Below are 20,233 nucleotides of genomic sequence, written 5' to 3'. Positions count from 1 at the left end.
GACACGTTGAGGGCACTTGGAACGGGGGATATTTGGCGAAAGGGCTGGCCTGCCAATTCCACCCGGGTTAAATACCATCGAGCACACGTGGGATGCATTAGGGAGACGTATTGCTGCACGTCTTCATAAACCAATGACCAGCAGATGCCAACCTCGATGGTAGAGGCATTGAACATGCTACCCAAGTATTCCTTACCAACCTTGTGGCCAGCATGGGAGCGCATTGCAGAACATGCACTGCTGACCATGGTGATCATACACCATGTAAAGGAGTTATATAATTTTTTAATGAATATATAGACACTAGTTCAACTACCAGAGATTGATGCGTAAAGCATTTGCTGAACAAAAGAAGCTTTACGCTCTTCGTTTGTTAGTTTTAGAATAAGTTACCTTTCGCTGTTATCCTGTCCTAGTGTTAAGACGTGTTATGCCATTTCTTACTGATAAAATTGCGTTAAATAATGAAAGTGATTTTGAAGCAGAGCGATTTCGTCTTTTGTGATACCATTGGTCCCAACTCCTGAAATTATGGAAAATTATTACTATTATTTTAATTTTACGCAGAAAATTTAGATGGAGGCGACGATCTTCACGGCGACGCTGGTCAACAATAGAGGTACGTGAATGTGTTCGTCTTTTTCCTTTCGTGGCCGCTACCGTCAATTTCAATATATTTGCCGCGACATTCAGAACCTGCAGTCTTCTTTTCATTTAATTCCGAAGTCCACGCATTTACGTTCTAAGATGAATACATGCATTTAACTGTAATTCTTTTTATCCAGGCTACAGGGGTGGTTGCACTCAAAATGTACGTGCCTCTATCCCGTTCGCATGTTCTCATACATTTGAGCGTGTACAAGCGTAACTATATTTAAGACTCATTTCCTACACAGTATTAACGCTTTTTTTTCTGGCCACTCATTCGCAAATGTACGTAACCTCTTATTTGATGTAGTCAGTCGGCCGTATTCTCTAATAACATTATTGGTAACATTCAGTGGCTTAGTTTACACCATTGATCTTTGCCTGTGTCGCAACAGCGCTTCACGCGAAGTATTTATAACGCGACATCCACAATAACTTTTATTTCAAAATTTCGACGACCGACTGAATAAAGATTTTTGTAACAATAACAATAGCAGAAAATAATAATATAACAGGACGCGTTACAACCATATACCATGAACCGCCCTTTGTAATTTCCAGTGGACCATCATAATACGCGGTGACCTCAGTCTAACTATTATCGTCGAATAAAAGTCTCGTTTCTGTTCGTCTCAATGCGTAGTTACCTTCTACACTATACCGTAGCTATTGTTTCTACAGGGTGAAAAGTATTTAAACCGACAAACTCTGGGGGGTTGTAGGGGACATCAGAACAAATATTTTTCCCTAATGTCTTTTTTTCCTACGAGGATTATTGAAACCTTTGGAGGCCATATTACGCTCTTCAGTTGATAGAGGCCGTATTACGATCTTCAGTAGTTAGAGGGAGTATTACGCTCTTCAGTTGTAGGCAACTGCTGTCCATCAGTGCAGTAGTGCATTGTCTCTGTTTACTAATGGAGCGATACACCTGGAGTGAGTACACTGATATGGTTGGTGCGTACTACATAGCGCACCACAACGGACGAGCTGCACAGCGTGTTTATCAACAACAATATCCTAATCGCCGTATCCCGCATCATACGACATTTGATGCTGTGTACCAACGTCTGCGTGAGACCAGGTCATTTAGAAGATTACCTGGACAGGGATGCCGTCGCTTGGTAAGAACGCTGCAAGTTGAGGAAGCTGTCTTGGAGCATGTGGAGCGGGATCCTTCAATCAGCACTAGTGCAACTGCACGTCACGTGGGGACGAATCAGACGACTGTAAGAACAGTCTTTCGAGAGCAATTGTTACGTCCATTTCACTTACAGCGTGTCCACAACCTGGAACCAGTTGATTATCCACCCAGAGCACAGTTTTCGCAGTGGTACCTGGAACAGTGTGAAATGCATCCTAGATATCCATCCTCTGTGTTGTTTACCGATGAAGTAACGTTCGGGCGTGATGGAGTCTTCAACATGCACAATTCGCATGTTTGGAGTGAGGATAACCCACATGCCACAGTTACTAGCGCTTATCAAGTGCGGTTCTTCGTTAATGTGTGGGTCGGTGTTTGTGGAGACTGTTTAATTGAGCCGTATCTGCTACCTAGTTTGCTGGTTTAATAAATTTGCCGCCAAAGAAATCTTCCTCTACTTGTTTAAATACTCCTCATAGGAAAAAAAGACATTAGGGAAAAATATTTGTTTTGATGTCCCCTACAACCTCCCAGATTTTGTCGGTTTAAATACTTTTCACCCTGTATGTGTGGATCTAGTTTCATAGAGCTATGCTACTTGGCAGTGACTCATCACTCGAAATTTACTTTAGTCCTTATGTTTTGCACACAAGTGTACTACTCAGACGATGACGCAAATTTGTATTTACATTTTAATTGTTGCACACACATACTAGGATTCTTCAGGTAGCAATGCTGCAGATAATTTACTAGCACATCTAATAAGCCTACAATGCAACTCATTCGAAAATAAGGAGTACAGTAAAGAGAGACGTAAATGAGGGGTTTAGGGATAACGAGTGACTCAGGCTACGAGAGTGAGAGAAGGGAAGAAAGTGGCGAATGGGAACTTACGACAGCCCTCCTCTGGTGCTCGGTCAGGTCTGGGTCCAGCTTGAGCCTGGCTGCAACCATCATTGCCTCGATTAGCTTGAGATTCGGCTGCAGGATGTCCTCCTGCATGACGTAACAGGAGACGCGACGAAACCTCTGTAGATTCCGTGGCTTGCCGTTTACCAGCACAGAGCCTGACACACCTCGTAACCTGCAATAAAGTCAGAGATCCTATAATGCAAGTCAGCTTTAGAGCGCAGAAGGCTTGCACCATTAACCAACAAATAAAACTGTTTAAAAAGAAGAAAGGAAATATTATATTTAATTCACATATAACACAAATAAAAAATTTCTAATCCTTACAGACCTGCGACCGCAAAAGAAATAAAAAGAAATTAGGCGGCAGCCGACTCTGTGCAGCTGAATAAACGCTAGAATACACATAAAGCAGTGCCATTTGTTTCTGATTTCAGCAATACTGATCTAAAATGAGTTCACGAAAATAGTGAAACTTCTTACAGCTAAAGATATACGAGGAGACTGCACAAAGTAAGCTATATATATTTACGGTAGGCCATTTAACTGTTACTGAATGCTGCACTACACTTCAAAGTGACACATATGTAAAACCATTTTTCAACATAGCCATCACGTCCCTATGAACAACGATCGGAACAGAAGTTTGGTAAGCGGGTTCACGGTCTTCTACATCTACATGATTACTCTGCAATTCTCAATTAAGACCTGGCAGAGGGTTCATCGAACTATCTTTAAGCTACTTCTCTACTGTTCCACTCTCGTTTCCCGAGCGTTGGAAAAACGAAAACTTGAATCTTCCCGTGCGAACTCCGATTTCTATTATTTCATTATCATGATCATTTCTCCCTATGTAGGTGGACACCAGCAAAATATTTTCACATTCTGACGAGCTAGTTGGTGATTTCGTGTGAAGAGGGGGGCGGACAAGGGTAGCGCAAGCAGCATCTTTGACCTATTACGTTTTCTAAGTCTTCTGCCAATAAATCGCTGTCTTTGGTTTGATTTCATCACAACATTATCTATGTGATAGGTCCAATATAAATTATTCGTAACTGTAATTCTTAAGTATTTAGCTGAGTTTACAGCCTTTATATTCGTGTGATTTATCATGTAGTTGAAATTCAGCTGATAACTTTTAGTCCGCATATGGATGACTAAACACTTCATTATTTAGAAGAATTACCACTTTGTGCACCATACACATATCTTGTCTAAATCATTTTGCAATTCGTTTTCAATATATGATGATTTTATACGATGGTAAATGACTGCATCATCTTCAAATAACCTAAGACGGCTGCTCAGGTTCTCTCCTAAGTCGCTCATATAGATCAGAAACAACAGAGGGCCTATAAAATTCCCCTGGGGAACCGCCAAATATTACTTCTGTTTTAGTCGATGACTTTCCGTCAGTTATTATGAACTGTGACCTATCTGATAGAAAATCACGAATAGTCACACAACTGAGACAACAATCCATAGCCACGCAATTTGATCATAAGCCGCTAGTGAGGAATGGTGTCAAAAGCCTTCTGGAAATCTAAAAATATGGGACCAATTTGACGCCCTCTCTCGATAGCACACACTACTTCGTGAAAATAAAGAACTAGTTGTGTTTCACAAGAACGATATTTCGTGTATCCGAGATATCTATTTGACAATTAATTCTTTTCTTCGAGGTAATTCGTAATGTCCGAACACAATATTCGTTCCAGAATCCTGCAACAAATCGACGTTACTGATATGGGTGTGTAATTTAGCGGATTCCTCCTGTTTTCTTTCTTGTGTATTGGTGTGACTTGTGCAGCTTTCCATTTTTAGGCACGAATCTTTCTACAAGCGAGCGGTTGTATATGATTGCTAGATATGGAGCTACTGTATCAGCTTATCCTGAAAGGAGCATGACTGGCGTACAGTCTCTACCGGAGGCCTTGCCAGTTTTAAGTGTTTTAAGCTAACTCGCAATGCCAAAGACTTCTAAGTTACTTACGTTGGCAGTTTTTCTTTATTAGTATTCTGGAAGATTTATTTCGTGTTCTTTCGTGAAGGTATTCCGGAAAACCGTGTTTAGTGACTGTGCTTAGTGCCAAATTTTGGAAAGTTGTGGTAAGGACTATGGGACCAAACTTCTGAGGTCATCGGTCCCTAGGCTTACACACTACTTAATCCAACTTAAACTAAATTACGCTAGGGACAACACATACACCCATACCCGAGGGAGAACTCTAACTTCCGACGGGGCGGCTTAGTGGCACTGTCTTCAATAAGATCACCATTGTTATAACGTTGTCAAAGTATTGATTGCGTCTGACCACTGGTGTACTTTACATTTGACACAATATCTAAAGGTTTTCTGTAAGATCTTTAGACAGAATTTCGTTGTGGACACTATTACAAGCATTTCGCATTAAATTTAGAGCTTCTGTAAAACTTCGCCAGTCTTGGCGATTTTGCGTTCGCTAAATTTTTAAATGAAAACATTCCGCTTTTGGCTGTTATTTATTGCGACTGCATTTTCAACAAGTTGTCATTTTCAAACATTGTGGGATGTTTTAAAGCACTCAGTGTTATAAATGTGCGATATGCCATCTTTTGTGGCGGCGTTCGTAGCGACAAACAATTTGCTGTAGAAACGGCTTACGAAGTCACCGCCACACTTTTAATAGCGGGCCGACCGGTCCGCTGGAACAGTGAACAGAAAGATGAAAACCCAAGCACTCTGATTAAATAAAAGTCGGTACTTATCTTTATTAATGAAGATACAGAAACACAGTAGTGAACTCCGTGTCTACAGAAATCTGTCTAGTTCGAGTCGGAGCGGCTAGGTCAGCGTCGGCTGACGACAAACAACAACTCTGCTGCGATGAACACACAACTGACTAGCAAGTACACAATTCGGTGGCGAGTATACAACTGAGCGGCGAATACAGAACTGTCCTAGCGCTCGCGACACCAGCGCTTAAGAAGCCAGAAACCAGCGGTGGCGCGCGCAGACTTTCGGCGATTTGCTGTCTCGCTGGCGCTGCTTATGCGGACGGCATCCGGACTTTGATGCTGCCAACCTTTTGGCAGCGGGCTCGGGTGGCATTACTGGCTAGGATATAACACCATCTAAGAAAAGTTTCATGTTGTGTTGTGAATTTATCTGCTTTCCTTGTACCAAACACGTTAGAAAGCTGGTGAAATAATGATATTAAACACTTAAGTTTAAATTTCACGTAGTAGGCATGGTTAAAGATACAAGGAGATGAGCTGTCCTACGGAAGAGCAGATAAATTCACAACAAAACATGCAACTGCTCTTATACAGCATATCACAGCTTTGTACGATATTACCGAGTGAGTTACAATATACCACAATGCTTGAAAATGACCATATGTCGAAGTTTCAATCGCAATAATTAAAGTTTTCAGTAAAAATTGGAATGATTTCATTTAAAAACTGTAAAAATGTTCTACCAATCGCTTTATTCCTCGACGACAGAAATTCACGCCTTCGTCCATTTGAGAGCCGCTCTACGAAAGTACTCCATTTTTTCCCAAAACTCTGCGATTGCTGCGAATCTTTTCCTCGATTGCCTCGACACTGACGTCTGTTGCCGATGTCGAGGGCCTTCCTTTCCGAATAGCAATCCCCACGCCTGTGCTGCGTTGGTCAGACTGTTGACACCATTTCACTATGCCTAGACGCGACACTGCGTTTGGTCTATATACTGCCAGAATTTCACGGTGAGTCTGTGTGCAACTTCGGAGCACTTTTCCAGGTGCTGTGCCGTTTCACTATCACACTGTGATGCTCTGTGTCTACATGAAATGCAGAAAATGTACTCTCTCCTGATGAGGCATCACTCTTGTTGCGCGATGAGCCTAATGTGGGACGACATTTGGGACTCACCATTTGAAGTCCCCACGTACTAGTTTAAGATGGCCAAAATCAATAAAAAAAAATGTACAAGCTCGATTGCTACCATCCTATGCGGATAGGGAAATTCTGGTTTGTGAGTAAATCAACACAGGAATTTTCAGTGACATCTCGTCTCGTCTCTTCTCCTTTCGTTTTCTCGTACCACCGATTATACGAGGGACGTTCAGTAAGTTATAAAACACATTTTTTCCCCCTGAAAGCAGGTTGGTTTTATGCCAACTGCCTTGCCGCAGTGGTAACGCCGGTTGCCGTCAGATCACCGAAGTTAAGCGCTGTCGGGCTGGGCTAGCTCTTGGATGGGTAACCCCGGGTTCCCGGGTTCGATTCCCGGCGGGGTCAGGGATTTTCTCTGCCTCGTGATGGCTGGGTGTTGTGTGATGTCCTTAGATTAGTTAGGTTTAAGTAGTTCTAAGTTCTAGGGGACTGATGACCATAGATGTTAAGTCCCATAGTGCTCAGAGCCATTTGAACCATTTTTTTTTTGGATGGGTGACCATCCGGTCTGCCGAGCGCTGTTGGCAAGCGGGGTGCACTCAGCCCTTGTGAGTCAAAGTGAGGAGCTACTTGATTGAGAAGTAGCGGCTCCGGTATCGGAAACTGACATACGACCGGGAGAGTGGTGTGCTGACGACATGCCCCTCCATCTCCGCATACAGTGACGCCTGTGTGCTGAGGATGACACGGCGGCCAGTCGGTACCATTGGGCCTTCATGACCCGTGCGGGAGGAATTAAGTTTAGTTTTAGGTTGGTTTTATCCATGACTCCAATACATCATGTTATTTCTCGCTCTTTTGGCTTCAAAACCCTATTTTTCAGCGCAATCTCCGTTCAATGCGAAGACCTTACGTCGCCTTAGTGGGAGAGCCGGAACGCTCGCGTGGTACTACCCTACTGCCTGACGTCTTGCTACATCAATAATGTCCCCATCATGCACGTACTGTTTGCCGCGGAGTGCATCCTTCATTGCGAGAAACAGATGGAAGTCGGAGCGTGCTAGACCCAGGTTGTAGGGAGGATGAGAAAGAACAGTCGAATAAAGTTTTGTGTGTTCTTCTCGGGTGCGAAGATTTGTGAGAAGCTTTGTGTTGTCACGGAGAAGGAGAAGTTCGTTTGCATTTTTTGTGGCGACAAATATTTTGAAGTCGTTTCTTCAAATTTGTTTAGGTTAGCGCAATATACTTCAGAGTTAAGAGTTAGTTGATCGTTGCACCATTAGTGAGGACATCAAACAGATAACTGCTTCAGAGTCCCAGGAGATCGTCGCCTTGCCGTTCCGAATGAGCATAGGGCTGGAAATTCCACTTCAGAGGAGAGATGATGTGGAGCAATTCTATGGATAGTCGCTTTGTTTCCGGTTCGGACTGATGAGCCCTGTTTTATCGCCTGTGACGACGATCGACAAAAAATTGTCTCGATCAGCCTCGTAAGGCACAAGCAATTCCACACAGATAGTTCTTCGATGCTCTCCATGGTCTTCTATTAGGTTCAAAAATGGCTCTGAGCACTATGGGAGTTAACTGCTCAGGTCATCAGTCCCCTACAACTTAGAACTACTTAAACCTAACTAACCTAAGGACATGACACACATCCATGCCCGAGGTAGGATTCGAACCTCCGACCGTAGCGGTCTCGCGGTTCCAGACTGTAGCGCCTAGAACCGTTCTATTAGGTGGCGAGGAACCCAGCTGGCACACATCTTCGAGTACCTGAACTGGTGGACGAGTGTGTCAGCACTACCAAAAGAGACGTCCATTTGAGCAGCGAGGTATTTGATTGCGATACGTCGATCACTTGGAATGAGAGTACCCGGACGTTCCAACATTACAGGAGTCACAGCTGTTTGCGGCCGGCCGACACGCGGGCCATCGAAAGGTTTCCGCGACCTTGTTGCTATGATGACAGACGCCTCGCCCAACGACTCACCGTGCTTTTGTTCACTGTAAGGTCTCGGTAGACATCCTCTAAGCGCCCATGAATACTGCGATGCTCTTTGATATTGCGCCAAAAGAAATTTAGTGACAGCTATCTGCTTGGAACACACCTCTGTTACAGGCACCATTTTGAAGGCTAGGTATAGCGCCGCCGGCTATCAGAACTTCATGAATCTACAGGGGTTTCAAAATGGTTCAAATGGCTCTGAGCACTATGGGACTCAACTTCTGAGGTCATTAGCCCCTAGAACTTAGAACTACTTAAACCTAACTAACCTAAGGACATCACACACATCAATGCCCGAGGCAGGATTCGAACCTACGACCGTAGCGGTCTCGCGGTTCCAAACTGCACCGCCCAGAACCGCGCGGTCACTTCGGCCGGCCTACAGGGGGTGAAGCGGAAATAATCCACGATGTCCCCACGGCAGTCCCCGCATTTTCTCACGCGAAATTGGCCAACAAAAAATGTGTTGCATTACTTATTGAACGCCCCTCTTAAAAGTTTACTTCAAAAATTTACTCTTTAAGATTGAGTTGTCAAGCAGTTACCATCTCATTAACTAGCTTTCACGGTATTTCTTCATTTCGCAACTAAAATCATATGCCAAACGTAAGTTTTTAGTGTATAATTTTACACAACATTAACATGTTAAAAGTAATTCTGACACTTCAATGTTTTACAAAAGTTAATTGCTCATGCAAGATATACGGTAGTACTTGTAGATCAAAGGTAAAGAGAAGAACTGTGACGGGAGGACTTAGGTGCCGCCGGACGGTGTGGCCGAGCGGTTCTAGGCGCTTCAGTCTGGAACCGCGTGACCGCTACGGTCGCAGTTTCGAATCCTGCCTCGGGCATGGATGTGTGTGATGTCCTTAGGTTAGTTAGGTTTAAGTAGTTCTAAGTTCTAGGGGACTGATGACCACAGATGATCAGTCCCATAGTGCTCAGAGCCATTTGAACCATTTGACTTCGGTGCCACTGACAACGAGATCATTAGCGGCGCAGCACAATGGTGAGTGGAGGAGGATGATCTCTTTCTATGGGCTTATTAACCCTTTAACTGCTCTGGATGTGTTAACGCGCGCGCTTTTTGTACCTGTTCCTGTGTGTTCTGAACGTCTGTACGCCCGCCACCAATCCTTCTACCTCGTACTCTGAACGTGTCAATGCGCAGTTGAGAGTACCAGGTAGAAGGACTGTGGCGCGCGTAGACACGTTCAGAGCACACACGGACAGGTACAAAGGCGCGCGCGTTAATACATCCAAAGCAGTTAAAGGGTTAAAGAAATCATCCCAGTGTTATAGTGGCGACTCAGGAAAAGTGAACGTGAGTGTCCATGAAATGGTTCGTGACCCACCCCTACCGAATGAGTGTCTAGTGTGCCAACAAGTGCTCTACCTCACTCAGTAGTAGTAGGAACTATGTCCGCAGCTCGTGGTTTTGCGGTAGCATTTTCGCTTCCCGCGCACGGTGTCCCGGGTTCGAATCCAGGCGGGGTCAGGGATTTCCCTGCCTCGTGATGACTGGGTGTGTAAGGTGTCAGGCAAATCCAACACCTTCCATGAAAACCCTGACATTATAAGCAGATCCAGTAGTATGTCACATAGCACCGAATAAATCGTGACATTAAATTAACCAAAGTAATACGAATAACGAGTGAGCAAATGGAATACCACAGACTAACACAAGAATGCCTCAATGCATGTCATACCTTCCCACCGTGAGACAGACGCAGTTCCGAGGGGAGAAACGAGAACAGAAGCCGAGAGCAGAACCGTGTTAAGCTGGAAGGCCCTACGATAAGGGACGGACGGACACCCACGTCGCCAGCTAACCGCTAGGACCACACCACCCGCAAGTTTTAGTGTGAGACTTTTTCGCGTCGCTGATACGTCTGGACCACCCCCCCAGTCCATGTTAAAAGATAGAGCCCTCCAGAAGAACAGTACAGATCTTACGATAACACTAAAGGACCACACCAGCTGCAAGTTGTAGCGTGAGACTTTTTCGCGTCTCTGTTACGTTGTGCCGGCCGTGGTGGCCGTGCGGTTCTAGGCACTGCAGTCCGGAACCGCAGGACTGCTACGGTCGCAGGTTCGAATCCTGCCTCGGGCATGGATGTGTGTGATGTCCTTAGGTTAGTTAGGTATAAGTAGTTTTAAGTTCTAGTGGGCTGATGACCTAAGATGTTAAGTCCCATAGTGCTCAGAGCCATTTGAACCATTTTGTTACGTTGCAAACTTTAAAAACATTGCCCCACCACGAAAAGCATAACGTTTCTCATTGGATAGGCAGCATTTTCGTAGGTGGAGCTTAAGGTTAACATCGAGACCCTGATTGGTCAGATGAAAACACAGCCAGATATTTTTTTTTAAACCAACTTCGGTAAATTGTAGTAAGGAGAAGTTAGAGAGAGTTGCTTCTGAGACGGCGAGGTGAGCAGAGCTGTGCTGCCCGCCGCCCCCTGACGAACACTGACAAGGTAATGAACGCTCGCGATGCCGCATAACAGCGCATAAAGCTTCACTCAGAACTGCAGAAGTCTCATCTGTTACACCCCCTTTTTGCGTAATACTAGTGTCGATCGTCAATTAAAGCTCATGGTGTTCACATTTGCCACTTGAAGTAAAAATCTGAAACGCGATGATTTTTCTGTTATAAAGATATTGGGAAGCCACATCAGCCACTGTAATTTACGACAAGTTAGATAAGTAATTAAAGATAATTGAGGGTCACTGTAGACCATTTTTATAGTTTTCTCTCTTGTGAAACTTAATTTAAACCTAGATTATAGATGTGATATGGCATAGGTCATCCTTCGATCCATTGTAGAACTTGGAAACCCATTCAGGGAATATTCGCTCACATTTTTGTTGAACGCATTTGGTTTTTACATTTCCTTCTATCAATAGCGCAATTTATAAACGATGTTTTGTGAGTAGAATAAAATTTCCAATGGTAAACTTGACTGCTTTTTCGACGTTATTTTTACCAGCTAACTAAAAATAGGAAAGCTTTGAACCCCTTCCACTAAATTTAGTTAGTATTAAGATTCTTTTACAGGGAGTGCAGTGGAGCTGACGCTGAAATCATTAAGTATTTGGTTATATCATCGCTAGTCTCACTGAACTCTTCTGAATTCTACATGTCATGTGTGGTCTGGCGTCTCCTTGCCAGCAACAGGTCCCAGGTTCAAACTAGTCAATTCCCTAAAAAATACGCTCAGAGCGTCGTTGCGCGAAAGTGGTAGGGAGACACGATATAGAAAAAACAGACACCACGCAGAATGTGAGAAAATGGCGACCCTGCCAGGATGGTAAAATACCATGATTGAAGGTCGACCACCTACCTAACTAGGTCAGAAAAATATCCTGTTGAAAAATTTTCGTAATAAAAAAAATTTTTTTGAACGTTATAAATAGTCGAAAACAGTAGCTGCAGCGATAGATAGTAAGAAAGTATTCAATAAATAGTGAGACATTCTAGCAGAGACAATAGCATAATTAAGTTATGAATTTTAAAAATTGTTAGAATTAAGTTTTCTCCTCAATGCAAGCGCACAGGTGGTGGATACATCGTTGACAAGTTGGTTCTGACCCAACAAGTAAGTGAATTGATTGTCAAATTGTGTGAAGAAAAAGTTTATGAAACAAGTGAGATCGTATGAGCGCATGTTGACTCGAAGTAGGGTGCGTGAATTGCTTTTAAAACAGAAAATAAGGGATTCGAAAAGATTAGAAATTGCAGATCGAGACCTTGACCTAATTGAGGTAGAGACCCAGCATGGAAATGGACAGAGAATAGAGGACAGTACAACAGACGATGCAGTATCGCGAGAAATAGGACATATAATGCACCATAACGAGGACAATGTACGCCAAGGCACAGAAAACCTAAATCAGCATACGACGTAGGAGCAGGAAAGTAGAGAGACAGCCGATGAGGATTCTGACTTGCGTCTTGAATATGTAGAACCCATAGTACAAGTAATCAGAGCTCCCTCACCACAGAGTACAAGGTTTTCGAGCAGAAACGTGTCACCGCACAGTTCAATGCAATCGGTTGCAAACCAACAATTGGGCGAAAACACAGAACGTAGGACGTCGGAAGAAAACGCAACAGGATCCACCAATCTGGCAGAATTATTACAATTAATGACGGAAACTATGACAAGACAAAATAAAGAAATTGCGAACCAAATTAAAATTCAGAATGAAGAAATGACGAAAGAAAATGCAGAAACCACGAGACAAATGTGTGAGATTAAAGAACAAAACAAAAAAATTCAGTTACACCTAAGTCATATTGAAGACGAGGCAAAAGAATCTCGAGAAGTGATAGGAAACTTAATAATAGGTCACAATCAATTGAGAACAGACATTGACAAGGTACAAGCGGACGTACAAACATTGAGTAATGACATTCAGAACGAGAACAAAACATTACGTAACAACACCCAGGGAGAAGTCAAGAAACTAGAGAAACAAATAAACGTAATTACTAGACAAGCAGCAGGTACAGCGCCTGAAATTGTTGAAAACAGTGTGTTACACAAACGTATCACAAAAGCAGCGCTGAAAAGATATGATAACCGCATAGTCAAAATAGAAGCGCAAACGAAGCGACAATTTCAGAAATTTCCAACAGAGTTGTTGCAAACCATTGAAGAGCGTAGTGAACAGGACCGAACACGCACAGAGTCTGCAATCACATCCGTATCTGTAACAGCATCGGAAAAACAAGCAATTAACGAAGATATTACGCATTTGCGATTCCAATCACAGGCGGAAAGTAACTAACATACGTGAAATCAGACAGCCTGCACAGCAACAAACACGTTTCGAAATTCTTGATGAACAAACGTCATCACAAACACATGCGGAACCACAAATGTATGTTTCAAGACAGTTTGGATCGTGCAATGAAGCAGCAAGATTAGCCAGACAAGATACCGAACCAATACCTGACAATGGAAAGCCAGGTCGCGAAGAGTACAGTGCAATGCATTCAGCTACACGTTCACAACCGATGGAAGAAAATTATTGCGTACCACTCCAACGATACTACGCAAGGGTAGGCGAAAGTTACAGTGGACAATATCCAATGGATCTACCACAACCGGAAAGAACGACGGGAGAAATGATCAGAAACAAAAGTGGCGAAGAATCGCGAATTTCATATGGAACTATGACGAAGTACGACAACGATCATTTCCTCACAGTCAGAAAATTTCAACACTTTCGAGAAGGAAACTCATTACATCCACGAACTTTTATTGATCAATTCCGAGTAGGGTTACCAGAACACTGGACGCTAGCACACAAATTAGACTTTATATGTGCTCACATGTCAGGAACAGTCGCAGAAACCATGCAGAATGTTGCAGCGACATGCCGATCGTACGAAGATTTCAGAGAGAAATTTCTTTCACGATATTGGTCCAGCGAAGCACAGAACAGAGTGAAGTACGAATTATTACAGAACCCATATTTTGAAAATTCAGGAGAGAAGAGTCCCGTGAAATTTTTCGAATTAATGGCAAAGAAAAATCAATGCTTATATGTACCATACAATGACGGAGAGTTGATTAAATTATGCGCGATGAAGCTACCATTGAAATACCAGCAATCATTAGTAGGTCGCGGAGACAATGACGTCGAAGCATTTAAAGGTATTCTAAGGGAACTAGAGTTAATATTTTCGGAAGATGACGCAAGAAAAAGACGAAGCGCACGTGAAAACGAAAGCAAAAAGCAGTGGAATCCACAAGACACAGTACGAAGAAACAATAATTACGAACCATATGATAACTTCGCACCAAGAAACGACAATAGATTTCAACAAAGAAGCTGTTATGGGTTTAGAAGAGAATTTGGCAATAACTATAATTCACCCAGGAACAGCAACAACTATTACAGAGGGAATAACGATAACCGGAACGGATACTGGAGAACCAATAGACCGACAAATTATCAACAAAGAAACCACTATCAACAAGCTGAACAAGAAAAGAGAATGCAGATAGAAGAGGTGGAGGTAAGACCACCAAACCCCGATAAACGTTCGAATTGACAGCTAAGCGCCCATGGCAAAGAGAATGACGCACCGACCCAGGACAATTGCAGCACCTTGAACAGAGAAGTAAAAATCTTATCACGAGAAGAGAAGAAGGAAGAAACAAATCCACAGGGACCAGATGAAAACGAAGACAAGAAAATAACAATATCGTGTTGGGACGAAATTAATTGGGAGAATACTGACGAGGAAGATGAATTACCAGAGGCATGCACAACGAATGTAGGAGGAAAGGACGAAGCAATGAGTATTGCAGAGCTATTTGAGATGGAAACCAGGGAAAGCGAATTCAATGAGGATAATGTGCAGTCGACAGAAGTTGAAAATAAGTTACGAGTGGGCACACAAGCCAACGTATATAATGAAGGAAGTTATGAAGCGATAATTAGAGCTTTTAGATGCGATTATGTGGAAGTAGCGACGAAGAAGGAGAAGATAGACGAGGATGAGGAAAAAGTAGAGGATGTTGAAGAAAGCGCAAATGAAGGAAGAAATAGAGAAGAGGAAATAAAAGAGAGAGAAGTAGCAGTCGAAGCTTATCCTACAGAAAGTTCGAATTCACAAGGGAAATTCCTAAAAAGACTCACGTATGATTCAGTGGAGGATTCGTTGATGCAAGAAGAAGAAGAACAGAACCAACCCTTTCAAATTCAACCAATTGTGAAGGCCATGGTAAAGCATATCCCAGTCAATGTTGTAATTGATAGCAGAAGTGAACTGACTGCGATTTCAGAAAATTTATTCATGCAGTGTAATGCCAATGAGGAATTGCCAGTTCTGAAAACATGCAAGATTAAAGCAAGAGGTCCTATTAGAAACAATGCTGTGGAAGTTACGAGACAAACAAGGTTAACTCTTTCGTGCCAAGATCAAAAGATCGAAACCAACTTTGTGATTATACCTAAACTAACTGTAGATTTGATTATAGGTGCAGATTTTTTAAATGAGAGACGAGCGATAATAGACATGGGGAAAGGTAGCGTAACATTGGGGAATGTCACACTTCTCTTGAGCAAAAGCTAAAATTAGAAGAAATACCAGTTATAAACAAACAATTAAGAATGACGCGAGATAAAGAGGATGAAGAATTAGAATGGTATGCACAAAAGGGGGAATCGCCTCAACTCATGTTAGAAGTCCATAAAGAAATCGACGAAAAATTGCAAGAAGTTCAAGGTATTTCGGAACACAGTAAAAAAGAATTAGAGGGTATTTTACCTAAGACTGGCAGTATTAAACACTGTCAGTACAAGTTTGAAGATTAATTTTATTACTGGTAAATAATCAGCACAATATTTCAAGATTATGTTGCAGATAAGATCGTCAGGAGAAAGAAGAACGAAGAGAGAGGAAGGTGAGAAAAAGAAAGTAGTTTCAATAAAAACATAAACAAAAATAACACCAATAGTACCATAGATTAAGGTGGAGGAATAAATCGTACACAGTCTAACAGCATGAAATACTAAAATGCTATACACCATGACACTACACAAAAATAAAAAACGAATTTGAGGTTTCTTGCATAAGTTAAGACTCAAAATATCTTAGAATTGTAACATGGAAAGGGCACTGAAATTTGTAAAGCTTTTTAAAAAGGCGTAAAACAATGTAGGTACTAGACATATGTTAGATGAATATAAGTAAAACTTCTTGTAAGAACCATTGTAAAAACTCCAGCAAGGACAAGATGCAACGACCCACTAGTTGCATCGAGAGAAGTATCAAGAAAGAAAAGGACGTAATTAGCAAGACACGATTCCTATAAGGCAGAAGCGTCAAGAGAAAGGAAAGGACAGCGAGAACAACAGAGGGCCCTCGTAGAGTGGGCAATAAATCTGTCCGCTAGGTGGAACCCTGCTGGGATGGAACACAGAGCCGCACAGTGGCAGAGCCCTGCAGAGACGCGACGGGACGCTGAACGCCGGAAGGGTCTCCGAGCGTCCTGAATGAACGGAGCGAGCAAAAAACGGCCCGACGAGAAGACCGCTTGGGCAAGCCACCACTGGCAAAAAAATATGTGTAAAAGTCACACTACCGCTATTAAACAGCACGCTGATCCACGAAACTGAAGAAAACGTCCACAAAGTAGAAATGACATGTCCAAACCATTTATCAAGCTGTTACTAGGAGGAGAACTTCAAAGCGACTAGTTATCAATAAATATTTCCATATCCTGCCCAGAAAAGAAGCAAGTAAGAAGCAGAGAAAAAGCAGGAAGAACAGAAGTTGAAGATTCGCAAGATTGAGACCAAGAAAGAAGATGGGTGAAGAATAGACGACATACCTTCCCAAATCCCTATCCTATTGTAAACTACTCGTCTGCGAAGTATTACAACGAAAAACGACCGCTTTCAGCGACACATAACGATGACTTTCATGCATACAAAGCCAGTAAACCACGAGATTCTGCACTCACAGCTCCATTTCATTATGGGACCTCCACAACAGCAACACACACTTGCAAAGCCAACAAGGAACGACGAACGAAGCTGTACATCAAGTACTTGCCCACATCCATCTCGCTCAAGACCATCACCTTCATGCAAAAACATTCGCCAACCTCATGCTTAAACATTCATAGGATTGTGTGAATGTGTGAAATCAAATTATGTGATGTAGAAATCGTGCAAAAGAAACGTGTGAAAAAGTAAATAAGTTAAGCGCACCAGACAGTTGATGAACAACAAAATAACAGTCATTGACTATGGACTTTAGGAAAAAACAGACTATCGATAAAAATAAGTCATTAGTTCTGAAATGGACAGTATATAAAGAACAAAAGTAAGGCATAATAAACACTAAAACTATATGCCACTTATTTTCTCCTCATAAAAATAAAAGAGTAACTATATTTTACTTATTTTCTCCTTATAAAAACAAAGAATAAAAAATTATCTTGTAGGATGTTTTCCCTTTTTTTAATATTTGCACCATTTGTTAGGATAATATCTCAATACTTGTGTACATATATTTCTTTGTCAAAGCAATTCTTGGAAATAATTCTTATTTGTTAGTGTAACAATGTTGAAATGAGTGTCTAGAAACAAAAACATTTTACTTGTACATGATATTTAAAAAATGTGTTAGGAATAGATTTTACTTAACATTTATAAAAGAAATATATTTCTAAGAAAATCGATGTGAAAGACTCCTCACTTTCGATTACAAACTTCTTAAAAAACAAACTTCACACTTAAATAAAGAAAGAAAATAATTAAAAATTAATAATAGCACAAAAATATTCTTCTCTTGTCTTTTTGAGAATAATGTGGAAGAACATAAAAATATAAATTAGTAATACAAACTAGCATAGAACCAGAATAACGTGGCTGAACAGTAGGTACCAAAATTTAGATAACGGAATAACTTTTGACTGGCTTAGACAACGATTCAGTCATTGCCTAACTTCAGTACAAAAATTAAGTTCGAAGTGTGGTGATATGTAAGGTGTCAGGCAAATCCAACACCTTCCATGAAAACCCTGACATGATAAGCAAATCCAGTAGTATGTCACATAGCTTCAAATAAATCGTGACATTAAATTAACCAAAGTAATACGAGTAACGAGTGAGCAAATGGAATACCACAGACTAACACAAGAATGCCTAAATGCATGTCATACCTTCCCACCGTGAGACAGACGCAGTTCCGAGGAGAGAAACGAGAACAGAAGCCGAGAGCAGAACCATGTTAAGCTGGAAGGCCCTGCGATAAGGGACGGACGGACACCCACGTCGCCAGCTAACCGCTAGGACCACACCAACTGCAAGTTTTAGTGTGAGACTTTTTCGCATCTCTGTTACGTCTGGACCACCCCCCAGCCATTGTTAAAAGCTAGAGCCCTCCAGAAGAACAGTATAGATCTTACGATAACACTAAAGGACCACACCAGCTGCAAGTTTAAGCGTGAGACTTTTTTGCGTCTTTGTTACGTTGCAAATTTTAAAAACATTGCCCCACCACGAAAAGCATAACGTTTCTCATTGGATAGACAGAATTTTCGTAGGCGGAGCTTAAGGTTAACATTGAGACCCTGACTGGTCAGATGAAAACACAGCCAGATTTTTTTTTTAAAACCAACTTCGGTAAATTGTAGTAAGGCGAAGTTAGAGAGAGTTGCTACCGAGACGGCGAGGTGAGCGGAGCTGTGGTGTCCGCCGCCCCCTGACGAACACTGACAAGGTAATGAACGCACGCGATGCCGCATAACAGCGCATAAAGCTTCACTCAGAACTGCAGAAGTCTCATCTGTTACACCCCGTTTTTGCGTAATACTAGTATCGATCGTCAATTAAAGCTCATGGTGTTCACATTTGCCACTTGAAGTAAAAATCTGAAACGCGATGATTTTTCTGTTATATAGTTATTGAGAAGCCACATCAGCCACTGTAATTTACGACAAGTTAGATAAGTAATTAAAGATAATTGAGGGTCACTGTAGACCATTTTGATGGTTTTCTCTCTTGTGAAACTTAATTTAAACCTAGATTATAGATGTGATATGGCATAGGTCATCCTTCGATCCATTGTAGAACTTGGAAACCCATTCAGGGAATATTCGTTCACATTTTTGTTGAACGCAGTTGGTTTTTACATTTCCTTTTATCGATAGTGCAATTTATAAACGATGTTTTGTGAGTAGAATAAAATTTCCAATGGTAAACTTAACTGCTTTTTCGACGTTATTCTTACCAGCTAACTAAAAATAGGATAGCCTTGAACCCCTTCCACTAAATTTAGTTGTTGTTGTTGTTGTGGTCTTCAGTCCTGAGACTGGTTTGATGCAGCTCTCCATGCTACTCTATCCTGTGCAAGCTTTTTCATCTCCCAGTACCTACTGCAACCTACATCCTTCTGAATCTGCTTAGTGTATTCATCTCTTGGTCTCCCTCTACGATTTTTACCCTCCACGCTGCCCTCCAATACTAAATTGGTGATCCCTTGATGCCTCAGAACATGTCCTACCAACCGATCCCTTCTTCTGGTCAAGTTGTGCCACAAACTTCTCTTCTCCCCAATCCTATTCAATACTTCCTCATTAGTTATGTGATCTACCCATCTAATCTTCAGCATTCTTCTGTAGCACCACATTTCGAAAGCTTCTATTCTCTTCTTGTCCAAACTATTTATCGTCCATGTTTCACTTCCATACATGGCTACACTCCATACGAATACTTTCAGAAATGACTTCCTGACACTTAAATCAATACTGGATGTTAAATTTAGTTAGTATTAAGATTCTTTTACAGGGAGTGCAGTGGAGCTGAGGCTGAATCATTAAGTATTTGGCTATATCATCGCTAGTCTCACTGAACTCTTCTGAATTCTACATGTCATGTGTGGTCTGGCGTCTCCTTACCAGCAACAGGTCCCAGGTTCAAACTAGTCAATTCCCTAAAAAACACGCTCAGAGCGTCGTTGCGCGAAAGTGGTAGGGAGACACGATATAGAACAAACAGATACCACGCAGAATGTCAGAGGTGTTGTGTGTCTTTCATCATCATTGACTCTCAATTCACCGAAGTGGCGTCAACCAAAAAGGACTTGCAATAGGGCGGCCGAACTTCCCCGCATGGGCCTCCCGGCCAACAAT

At 42.0% G+C, this 20,233-nt stretch overlaps 1 protein-coding gene across 1 annotated transcript in view; it reads right to left on the bottom strand.

The window, feature by feature from the left end:
* LOC126416440 (ATP-binding cassette subfamily G member 4-like) overlaps positions 1-20,233 on the bottom strand; it is a 304,210-nt gene that overhangs the window by 100,550 nt on the left and 183,427 nt on the right. Inside the window, exon 3 of the mRNA XM_050084163.1 lies at positions 2,687-2,876. Coding sequence (XP_049940120.1) covers positions 2,687-2,876 — 190 coding nt within the window. The remainder of the gene's footprint in view (positions 1-2,686; positions 2,877-20,233) is intronic.

Source organism: Schistocerca serialis, chromosome 8 (genome assembly GCF_023864345.2).
Source record: "Schistocerca serialis cubense isolate TAMUIC-IGC-003099 chromosome 8, iqSchSeri2.2, whole genome shotgun sequence".
In the NCBI taxonomy this organism is placed as follows: Eukaryota; Metazoa; Arthropoda; class Insecta; order Orthoptera; family Acrididae; genus Schistocerca; species Schistocerca serialis.
This window is presented reverse-complemented; position numbering and strand designations above follow the sequence as displayed.